The sequence below is a fragment of the Pteropus vampyrus genome, unplaced genomic scaffold (genome assembly GCF_000151845.1).
Source record: "Pteropus vampyrus isolate Shadow unplaced genomic scaffold, Pvam_2.0 Scaffold764, whole genome shotgun sequence".
Taxonomy (NCBI): Eukaryota; Metazoa; Chordata; class Mammalia; order Chiroptera; family Pteropodidae; genus Pteropus; species Pteropus vampyrus.
In genome coordinates this window covers 54,893-67,208 of record NW_011889545.1, presented here as the reverse complement: position 1 = coordinate 67,208, position 12,316 = coordinate 54,893, and the positions used below count along the sequence as shown (strand labels likewise).

Genomic DNA, 12,316 nt, shown 5'->3' with positions numbered 1-12,316 from the left:
CAGGAGAAAAAAAATCAAAATAAAATTTCCAGTCGCAACCTTGTAGTATCCTACTGAGCGAAGCATCTCATCTCCCAGGACCTCGTTCGCCTCATCTATAGGAATGAGGGACTTGGGAGTGACGTCAGCAAGGTGCAAGGCTAGGAGCTCCCGACGTGCATCCACGCCCCACCCCCCACCGTAAAAAAACAAACAAACCAAGAACAACAAAAAATAAACAGCTACATATTGAAGAAAACAGCTCAGGAAAAGGTCTAGACAACAAAGCAGCAGCAGCAGAAACCCGGCAGAGCTCAAAAGTCGAGGATGGCCACACCGAAGTGTGAAGGAAGCACCTTGCCCGCATCGTCCCAACCCCAGTAGTTGCTCTGGAGAAGTTCACCGCAGGGTAGGGGAGAAGGAGACCCCACCACCACCACCACCCCGCAAGCCTCACCCTGCGAACATTCGCAGCTTTTGCTAGAGAGGTCTCCCATAGTCTTCAACAACCTGAGCGCCCCTCCTCTGCATCTGTTCCCAGACCCTGGAGCTGTTGCCAAGGTGAGACCCGCCCTCGGAGTCCCCAGATGCTGCTGCGACCTCCCCCGCCCCGCTACCTCTCTCTCTCTCAGGGGTCTGGTGCCACGGCACTTTGCCGTAATCGAGACCTGAGCTGTCACTGCTCTTTGCCCAGCTTGGCTTCTCCCCAGCATTACCGAGACGGCCTCCCCTGCTCTGGGCCCTGCCCCCAGGGTCCCAAGTCACACTTCGGCTGCCATGATTGGGGCTGTGCTGCTGCCGAGCCTCGCTGCCCTGCATCCCATGTCATTGTTGAGATGGGTTCTTGCCGCTCTGAGCCCTATCCCCTGGGGCCCAGGTCCTGGCCCTGACCCCTCATCGTCAGGAGCACTGACACGACCCTGAACCTGACTCCCGTGGCAGGTCAAGGCTCAGACGCGTCCAGGAGTAGATGGTTCCACTGGTGAATTTTACCAAACACAGAGAATAAACACCAACACTTCTCGCACACGGTTCGAAGAACTGGAAGAGGCGGGAACCCTCGCAAACTCATTTCACAAAGCCAGCATTACCCTGATACCAAAGTCAGACAGAGACGCCAGAAGAAAATCACAGACCAATATCCTTGATGAATAGGAATGCAAAAATTCTCAGCAAAATATTAGCAAACCGAATTCAACAACACATTAAAGGATCATTCACCATGATCAAGTGCGATATATATTTGGGATGCAATGATGGTTCATCATAGTACTGGAAGTCCTAGCCAAAGCACTTATGCAGAAAAAGAAATAAAAGGCATCCATGATCAGAAAGGAAGAAGTGAAATTATCTCTGTTCACAAATGACACCTTATATATAGAAAACCATAAAGACTCCACTAAAAACTGTTAGAACTAATAAATGAATTCGGTAAAATTGCAGGATATAAAATCAACACACAGGAATCGGTTGCGTGTCTGTATACTAACAGCAGAGTATCTAAAACAGAAATTAAGAAAGCAATCCCATTTGCAATAATATTGAAAACTAAGATGCTGAGAAGTGAATTTAACTAAGGAGGTGAAAAATCTGTACACTGAAAACTATAAGACATTAATAAAAAGAGACTGAAGAAGACATAAAGAAATGGAAAGATATTTCATGTTCCTGGATTGGAAGAATACTATGAAAATGTCCACATGACCCAAAGTGATCTACAGATTCAATGCAATCCTGATCCAAATTCCAACAGCATTTCTTACAAAAACAAAAAAAAACAAAAAACAAAAAACAAAAAAAACCTGTCCCAATATTTGTTTGGAACCACAAAAGACCTTAAATAGCCAAATGATAATACTGACAAAGAAGAACAGAGCTGGAGGCATCACATACCTGATTTCAAGCTGTATTATAACATTATAGTCATCAAAGTAGTATGGTACTGGCATAAAAATAGGCATGTAAATCAGTGGAATAGAGAGTCCTGACATAAACTTCCATATATGTAATTAACTAATGTTTGACAAGGCCGTCAAGAACGCACAATGGGGAAAGGACAGACTCTTCAATAAATGATCTTGGGAAAACCAGATAGCCACATGCAAAAGAATGAAACTGGACCTCAACCTTATGCCACTCACAAAAATTTACTTGAAATGGATTGAAGATTTAAATGTAAGACCTGAAACCATAAAACTTCTAGGAAAAAAACATAGGAAGAAAAATCCTAGGCAATGATTTCTTGGCTAAGCCACCAAAGCACAGGCAGCAAAAACTACAATAAACAAGTGAGACTACATTGAAGAGCTTCTGAAAGCCAAGGAAACAGTCGATAAATTGAAAAGACAACTTACAGAATGGGAAAAAATATTTGCGAAGCGTATATCTGATAAAGGACTAATGTTGAAAATATATAAAGAACTCAGACAACTCAACAGCAAACCAGAAAATAATCCAATTTTAACATTGGGCAAAGGACTTGAATAGACTTTTTTTTTTTTTTCCAAAGACATAGAAATGAAAAGGTGTTCAACATCACTAATCGTCAAGGAAATCAAAATAAAACCACAATGACATGTCACCTTACACAAGTTGGGATGTCACGACACATCTCATGGAACTGTTAGCAAGCAGCTCTCACTTAAAGTGACACTGCCCCAGGGGACGCAGAAACAAGATGGAAGGTACCAGGGTTCCTGACAGCTGCGTGGAGTAGAGTGAAACAATGAAACCAAGCACTTACATGAGAGAAGCAATTAAAAAAACCCATATTCTTCAAAAAAGAAAAAAAGACAAAAGATAACAAAAGTCAGCAAGGATGTGGAGGAAAGGGAACCCTTATCCACCGTTGGTGGAAACATAAATTGGTACAGCCATTGGGGAAGCAGTATGGCAGTTTCTGAAAAACTTAAAAACAGAACTACCTTTTGACCCAGTAATTCTACTCCTGGGTATGTATCCAAAGGAATTAAATTCAGTATATCAAAGGGATACCTGCACACTCAGGTTCGTTGAAGCATTATTCACAAGAGCCGAAAATTGGAAACAGCCTGGAAGTCCATCAACGAATGAATGGATATGATATTACACACACACACACACACACACACACACACACACATATTGGAATATTGTTCAGCCATGAGAAAGAAGAAAACTCTGCCATCTGCAACAACATGGGTGGATCTTGAAGTCATTATGCTGAGATAACTCCGGCAGAGAAAGACAAATTCTGTATGCAATAATGTGTGGAATCTAAACAATCAAACTTGTTAAAACAGAGTGTAGAATGGCAGTGGCCAGGGCTGGGGGTGGGAGGAACTGGAGAGATGTTATTTAAGGGCACAAACTTACAACTAGTAAATAAATAAGCTCTGGAGATCTAAAGCACGAGATGCTGATTATAGTCAACAATACCATTTTACAAAAGTCACTCCGAGACTAAATCTTAACTGTTCTCGACACGAAAAGGAAATGATAATTACATGATAAAGATATTAGCTAACGCTATTGTAGACATCATAGTGCACTACACAAATGTCTCAAGCCAACATAGTATACACTTTAAACTTACACAATGTTATATGTCAATTGTATCTCAATAAAAAGGTTTTTTTTGAAAAAAATTATTTTTATAAAAAAGAAGAATGAGAGACTCGGACAAGGTCAGGGGCTCTCAACATGTATTCCCCAGACCGGCGACGCTAGCATCGCCTGGGATATTAGAAATGCGTCTTTTCAAGCCCCACCCTAGACCTTCCGAATCAGAAATCCGTGATTCTGAGAGGGACTAACATGCAGGAACCGCAGGGCTGGACGATAGCTAAGGTCATTTTATCTCAGCCGTGTTTGAACTCTGTGACTGCTTTCCCAGAGTGTCGGTTCTGGTTCACTTCTCATCTTTATAATCGATCCTCCAGAACCTCTTCAGACGACTACTACTAGTCCTGGAGCCTCGAGAGCCTGTCCTCTTTATGACTTGTCACCTGTGACAGTCCCTTCCAAGCCATATTATTGCCATTCGAAGAGCAATATTTTTTCATCTTCTCTGTTATAACGGTGTTCCCCAAAGTTGTTTTCCTCAGCACACTAATTTCAATAATATTCGTGAATTATGAAGAGTCCAGCACAGTTCTGGCAAATAGAAAACTCTAAGGAAAAAAAAAGCTTAAATAAATTCTATTTTGTCACAGCTCATTCCGTATTGAGATGAGCATGGAGCACAAAGGAACACTCAAGAACAATGACAGTCCACGCCTACAGAAAAGACATGGTACATCTATGGTAGAAAAATAGATTGTGGAAAAGGAAGTATCAGTCAGTAGTAGGGAGAGGTGGCGTCTGCAGGCAGCGGAGGAGTTAGGGCCATCTGACAGGGTGGAACAGGAGGCCTTTGCTATGTGCCGCGGTCAGACGCAAAGCAGTGGGGTTAAGCTCACCGCCCCCCACAGCCCTTCCTCCCTGAAGAAGTCTCGCTGTAGCCACCTGCAGTAGGCTGCACAAGTGCGCTGTGTGTCTGTGTGTGTGTGACTAGTCATGTGTTTATCTACTGAGAGTTGGTTTTTGGGGGGTTTTTGTTTTGTTTTTTTTTTTAATGACTGCCTTTCTGATGCAGTGTCTGCTCCTCCAGGTCCCAAACAAAAGCCTTCTCTTAAGTGTTTCTCTATTCGGGGAGCACCAGCCCTCCGCCTACTGAGGTCACAACACCATACGGCCTCCGCAGAGGGAGACCCTGTTGCTTTCCTTGTTTGACAGCCCCCTTCCCGAATGCTCAGTTTGGATCTTTGACGCTCGCGAGGCCAAAGAATCCCTCTCGTCTGGTTCTGCACCCCCAGCCCTTTATACTCCCCCATTCTCCTCTGGATTCCTTACGGTCTCTCTTGGAATTTCAGGAATAATTTTCATCATTATGGAGGTTTGGGAGGAGTGACTCATTTGGGCTCTGGGTAGCTGCTGGAGCCACCCCAACTTTTTCTTCTAGGTTGTCCTCAGCTGTGGGGTGAGACGGGGGTGCTCAGCAGACCCAGGCAAGTCTCTGAGGAGGTTCCCCACTGACCCACTGACCCAGAGTGGCAGCACCCGCTACACCGATGCTCGCATCAGGCTCTTTGTGGATAATCAGCCCCACAAAACTATTTCTTTCGATACAGGTGGGCTGGTGAGTCTGCACCGGGTACTTCCAGGAACTGCCAGCTACGACGCCAAACGGCAACTGCCGGATTTTGGGTTTTATCTTTCACGTCCAGCAGTTGTTCTTCTAACCAGCTGAAGCAACGACAGACCTCGCAGAAGCTGACTGGCCCAATGCACCTACAAGCTCAGGAACTAAGCCCAAAGTCACCAAGTCCTAGCCCAAAATCAATCTTCCCCAGAAGTCGCAACGAGAATAACAGTGTGTGTGTGTTTTTAAAAGGCCTCAAAACCTTTTCATGTGTATGGGTCTCATTCGATCCTTACGAGGAAGGTGCTTTGGGCCCCTAAGAAACATGGGCAAGCTTAACAAATTAACGTGCTGCACTGTGGTCTTCACGAAGCATCTGTCAAGTGCGTTAAGCAGCTCTCGGTGAGATGTCATAAATGAAGTCATGGTCACACATGGGAGCAGCTTATGCTTCTAGGACTCTGGAACTGCAAAGGCCCCGTCCGCAAAGACGAACCAGTCATTCTGCTGATGCTGGCCGGTGAGAGAGCCTTCAGAGTCTCAGATTTTGTTTAAATACAGCTGTCCTTCATCTCTCACCCTGAGCAGGAGGGGCCGACTCCCAGTTACCTCACTCACTCTCTGCTGCGACGGGGTCGGGCTGGTAAGTAGCGGCAGTCAAGAAAAACGGCTGCTGCCAGCCTGGCCGGGGTTCGCCCGGTCCAGGAATCTCCACGTATCTGGGTATGTCGGTGGGGCATCTGCCCCCTTTTCCTTGGGAGAGAAGCTCACGTTTCCATCAATAATTAAGTAAATAAACAGCCAGGAGAATTAACTACTGTCACAGACGACAGGAAAAAGCTTTCTGTGCGTCTGACTCTTCCCCCAAGAGCCCGTTCTCTGCACGGGAGCCAATGCTAGCGAACAAAATGTGGTTCAATACTGGCCTCCTGTGGCCAGAGGGATTCATCGAATCTCTGGAAATCGCACATCCTCACACCTCTGGTCAGGAACGTTCCCTGGCTCTGCGCCGAGCGGCCTGTCTCTGTTTTCTGAATGCTGTTCGGCTGCCTGGATTTTTTCTTTATTTTCTTTTTTTTTTTTTTTAATGGAAGCCCCCTAGCTAAGATGTGTTTTGATGAACCATCGTTTCGCAGGGCTCATCTGCTCATGTATATTAGGGTGAAAATAAACAAGAGCATAAAGGCTAAAGAATGCTACCCAACAGGACGATCTGACATCACCTCCCTGAACCAACTGCTCCGCGCGGAGGCTCCCTGGCCTCCCGGTTCACACAGAGTTTCTCTCTCCTGACACACAGAGCTGGTTGTGGGGACAGGCGAGGGGTGCCAAGGACTCTGCTGTTTTGTGCGTCTGTGGTGAGTGTTTTGTTTCGGCCAAAGACTAGGAAAATACTGGCTATTACAGCAATAAATACCATGATTTCTTTTTTTTTTTTAATTTTCCTACAAAAATGCTTCCTAAGAGAAAAACCAAACCAAATTACCGAGGAGTGCTGCTTTTCGCTACTCGCTTTCAAGGGCGGCTATAAACATAAAGGGTGACAATGATCACGGCTTAAAGGCAGAACTGCCACGCTCCTTGGTAAGCCTGAATGGCACTTTTTAAGAACCCAGGAACCATGACGAGACTACCACATCGCTGCCACTTTCACAAATGGCCAACCCTCAATCTAGAATCCTTGGAGATGTTCAAAACATCGTGAGAGACGGAAAACTAAGCAAACACTTCAAAATGGCACGAGGAGGGAAACGCGTCAAAGAAAGACCAAGCGTAGACAGTGGGCGTAAGGATGCCGTGATGAAGAAACAGCACCCGGTGGCAAAAGGGGAGCAGCTTACAGTCGGCTGACTCCAGACAGGGAGGACAGGGCGGCTGTGAAGGGGGAGGAAACAAGGGACCTGCACCTTCGTCACGCTCCCTTCTCTCTGGGCCCCACGCGAGGGAGGCCAACTCCTTCGAGCTACGTCCCCTCGGTTTTCCGTGATGCTCGGGGGTTTTACTGCCTCTAGCTGGCATCTGGGAGAAAACACAGATCCCCTAGCGCTGAGCGTTCACCTGTCCTGAACGCTGATCGTGAGGAAAGCGATCCTAATGGTAAATAGCATGTAACGACACTTTCTTTTTTTCAGAATTTTATTTCCTACAACTGAGAAAACCTGACTAAAAATCTTCTACAGAAAACTAACGTGATCTAACAGAAAACAGAGATTAAATACCCTGCTAGGCAATCAGTCTGCCTGTGCTTGGTTTAAATACTGAACTTTTATAGGAACTTATAGAAACGCTTCTTCAGAGAACAGTGGTACCAGCAAGAAAATATATATATATATATTTGAGTATAAATAGCACATGCAAAGCCAAAGATAACAAATACCGATTGAAAGCTAATAAAGAACAGTAGTAGAAAAATTCTATTTTAAATGACTGGCTTCTAAATGAGTTTGTGTCACATACTAAACATTCAACAAATACCGATTGAAAGCTAATAAAGAACAGTAGTAGAAAAATTCTGTTTTAAATGACTGGCTTCTAAATGAGTTTGTGTCACATACTAAACATTCAACAAGTACATCAAGTTTTTTTTGTGTTTGTTTGTTTGTTTGTTTGTTTGTTTAGAAACAGTGACATTATTCACAATTTTACCAGAAATCTCCCTCAATTTTTTACTGAACTTTTAAAAATTAACTAGAGTAAAGTAAGTAAATTTAAATGAATGAGCACAAAAGTTGTTTTCTAAATTCGTCAAACTCAGCAGCAAGGGCATATCTGCTTCTCTGGATGTATTTTTTTTTTTTTACCTCTCCCTCTCTTCCCCCAGGTACTCAACCTCGAAAGATTAGGGACTTTGACGTCTAGTAGATGTGGATTCGAATCCTAGCTCCATGGTTTAAAAATCTGTTCCCTCAAAAATAAAATCTCGCCCTCCCCGAGTCCTGGGTTCCCCACGTGAGTCTGGGAACGACACCACCTCACACAGATCTCAGCTACGAGGCTTTCTCCTCCTCCAGTTCACCTGGTTGCCAAGCCCTGCGGGTTTTTCTCCTTTCGCATCCTTCACTTTCCCTTGGACCCTGCTGACAACGTCTGCGTTCAGACCCTCTTCGCTTCTTGTCGCGATTACTGTGGTAATCGCCCACCTCGGTCCTCTGCCTTCGGCCTCGATCCTCTCTAGTGCATCCTCCCTGTCTCTAGGATGATTTTCCTCAAACACAAAACTGCCTGAGTTTGAATTCTAGCTCTTTTACTAAACGTCTGTATGACTTGGAACAAGTGACGTGAATTCCCCCATGCCATAACTCAAAATCCACAAAATGGGGATGATAATGCTCCCACCTCGGAAGGCCATTATAAAAATTAAATAAGACCATGTGACTTCTCACACATAGAATTCACACACGATAAATGTGAGCTGCTATTCTTCTCTTCCTTGTTCTTGCTGGTCTTATAACCCTCCTGAGATTCACCACGCCTATTAAATAGGGTATCGTTACAATTGTGCTATTTAAGACCTTTTCAGGTCTCTGCCTAACTCCCCATCGAAACTCATATCAGTCATCAAGTAGTAGGTTATGATACAGAATCACTAAACTGCATTCAACCCAGAATAAAAGTAATTCGGTTAGTAAAGGATTCAGAGAGCGATTAGGCTGTTTATACAACTGCCAATAAAACTCTAAGAAAGCTGTTCTCCTAAGACGTGATTAGGCAGCCCGACTAAAACTGCTCTGAAAGGGTCCAGCCCCTTACCCTAAACATCGTTCTGCTTTTCCTCCTCCCAGTTCTCATGAAAATGCAATAATTATTCAAACTAGTAACTGTCCCACTTACATTTTTGAACTGTAAGAAGTGCATGGCATGCATGTACCCCTAGATGAGCCATGAGTTTTCTACACATGGCTTCTCGAAAGGTCCTGACGCTGCTTAAAAGGCTTACCTGACGCTCTTCTAAACCACTTGGGTTTCTTGTCCCATATGATAAAGAGATAGTAGGCGGGGACCCCGGTCAGCGTGATGATGAAGCCGATCCCCGTACTGAATGGATCTGAATAAAGGGACAGGGCGACCATGAAGAGACACGTGAAGGAAAACAAAGCTGGGATGAACAGCGGCACCTGAAACACAGCACAGGGGGAAAAAATCACATAGTTAGAGACGGGCTGCGGTTGAAGGTGAGAACGTCGGTTCTCAGGAAATCGGGTGATACGGTTTGGTCACATGACCAGGTGACGGGCACCACACTACCTTACCTTACTAGCAAAACCTCTTTCATGGGGGCACAGGGACTGTATTAAACATACTCCCTTAATTTTTAAAAAAGTCTTTGGATAGAATAAAGCCTAAGGATAAATAAGTGTGCTTCCTTAGAGACGTCCCGTTTGAATTATCTTACTCGTTAAGCACCACTACGATTTCTGTTTTTGATTTTTAATAGACGAGCTCTTTGATAATCATGATTAGAATATACTTTAATGTAGAGCCAAGACCATGGGCTGCTGGTTACGTGTTAAATTCTTTCAGTGCGTATTGATTTCCTGTTGGAGGTTCACAATAAGAACCCACAGAAACACAACAGGCTCATTCCTATCTAACCAGTAATAAGGATGTTGCTAGCACTAGGTGATGACTATAATTAGAAACAAATTCTGACAGCATGGCTGACAACATTATCTGTGTTATTTCTTAAAAGCAAATAAAGAGTGAGGTCAAATCAATCTGCAAACATTGTGGGCTGACGGAGAGAAGCATGTTCTCCAGCCCTCCCGAAAGGAAAATGTGCCGTCTATGAAGTGGTTAATTCAAACATCTTCTCTTTCCCTGGAGTGTATAATGTAGAAAAAGAGCAATATAATAAGTCATAACCTTTAAAAATACTTAAAATGTGTATTTCGTATAGCAACATCTCTTCTAGAGTTTTTATTAGTGATGATTCCGCATGTATCGGCCTTACTCTTTCTCAGCATGGCTGCCCACAACTATCCAGCATATAGACAGATCAAAGTACTGCGTACTTCAGACTTAACAGGTCATTGGGCACATCCACGAGAAATCAACATAGCGAACATCCTGCTTCGATACCACCGCCTTCCAAAAAATGAGACATATTGAGTTCATGCAAAAAAAAGGCAATGAACTATTTTTCCAAGCTAAAAGCAATCCAATACGAAGGCAGTATCTGCAAGTGCTAAACATTTATGGCAGAGATGCTGCTCCCCGCCCCAGCTTCTCATCATCAGCTTACGACAAAAGGAGGGCCAGATATTAGCAGAAAGATTCATGCAAACCCATCAAGACTGCTGAGGTTACCTTGAAAGGACGATGCATATCTGGGCGTTTGTAGCGAAGATAAATCAGCCCGGCGACTGCTAGCCCAATAAAAAGCCACCTGGCAAAACTGAGGAAACTCAAAAGACTGTAGAGGTCCCCACAGAAGAGCATGATTATCGTCAGAGGGTGCTGCGGGGAGGGAGGGGAAAAACCACGCTCGGTGAGTGAAAGAGAAGACAGGTGATCACGAACGAGAACATCACTCACTACACATCGCCCTTATCTTTTTCAAAGGGTTATTTATACTGATCGACTACCACTGGGATTAACACCGATATCTGACTAATCTCCTTTCTATATTCTGCTCTTAAAAATCCCTTTACATCCCCATAATAGAACGAGAGAGGGCCATCGTCACTACCACTCATTCGGAAGGAATTTTATACGGATGTCTGGTCTTTGGTTGCTTTTGCATTTGAGAGAAGAGACTGAGCTTTCAAAGTCGTCCTCGATGATGGAAAATGGGAAGCCCCAGAGACGGAGAGGATTAGTAAATAACTCGTCATAACAATAAAAAATGCACCCTCCTTGCAAGTTTGCAGAAAGCTCTGCCAATGGTGTTTGATGAGCTCTTGGCTGTGCACACACATGAAACATAGCCACTTCTAGGTGACTCTGTCATCCCTGGAATGCAAAACATTGACCTTTCCTTCCTCCACTCTCGCGGTCCCCGTGCACTGGCCCTGGGTGACCCTGAGACCACAGAAAAGAATGCAGGGCAGAGATGAGCGTAGCAAGCCCCTGCAGCTGCACACGCCAAGGGCAGCATGACTGAGAGCAGAGGCTTAAAACGAAGGCCCTCTTCACGGAATAATACATTCTGTTCCCACAAGTGACGCTTAACTTCCAGATTCCACGCACAGAGCTCGCATACTTTACAAAAAAAAAAAAAATCTCAAGGAAACATTTTGAAACAAATTAAATGCACGGAAAAAAAAAATTCAATGAATTCTATGGTGCTCCTGACAGCAGATTCCATTTGAGAAAAATGTTACAAAATGGTAAGTAAAAGCGATATAACATTGCCAATGGGTATTTGAGGACTGTTACACCTTACAGTCTTTTGTATCCTACATTTCATAGATATTCTTCTCTGCATAAAGAATTCTACAGCTCAAATTTAAGTCTTAGTGCTTTTATTTCTTCTCTCTAGGGTTGCTCTCAAATGTCTCACTTGTAATCACAGAATCACCATATTGTCTAGGATTTTATCTTTCCTATAATTCTGAGTGCATTTCATTACGAGGGGCCAAGATGAGATCTCTCAGACATTTTGGACTGTAGTTTTTGGCTCCACTTTCAGGAATTAGAATCGAGACTTAGTACTGTGCATCCTTTTCTGTGAGGCCCCCTATGTCAATGACAGCAGCCAAGCTAATCATTTCGCTTAGGCCTCAGAATTTCTACAAGGGTGAAAAAGAAAGTGATCCAGTTATTGCCCCCTAGCATCAAATATGCATCAGAAATACTGAATAAAGAGAAGCAGGGGAAAACATCCTGCACTCCCCGCCCCTCTCCCCCTCCCCACCCCCATCTCCACTAAGATACACATAGAGCCAATTGTGCAAAGAATTCGAGAAAGCGAAGCACTAGCACTATCTAAAGTCTGGTCTGAAATCCTCGTCGCTAACCCGCCATTCGAGGTTCTATCTAGATACGCTGGTTAAGGTGCATTACCAAAACAATGACAGCTGGCAGAGGGGTGTGCTTGCGGACATGGATCATGGAGAGGATTTCCGGAAGGTGACCCTCTCGAGACGCAACATAGAATAACCTGATGGGAGAAAAATGTGGGTGGAGTTGACTGTATCATTGATCGAAAGGAAAGCCCCAGAAATCTCAGAGAAA

General features: G+C 44.2%; 1 protein-coding gene across 1 annotated transcript in view; it reads right to left on the bottom strand.

The window, feature by feature from the left end:
* LOC105309537 (cystine/glutamate transporter-like) overlaps window positions 1–12,316 on the bottom strand; it is a 67,664-nt gene that overhangs the window by 2,462 nt on the left and 52,886 nt on the right. The window contains exons 7-9 of the mRNA XM_011385721.2: window positions 12,146–12,272; window positions 10,448–10,597; window positions 9,078–9,255 (exon numbers count right to left, since the gene is read on the bottom strand). Coding sequence (XP_011384023.1) covers window positions 9,078–9,255; window positions 10,448–10,597; window positions 12,146–12,272 — 455 coding nt within the window. The remainder of the gene's footprint in view (window positions 1–9,077; window positions 9,256–10,447; window positions 10,598–12,145; window positions 12,273–12,316) is intronic.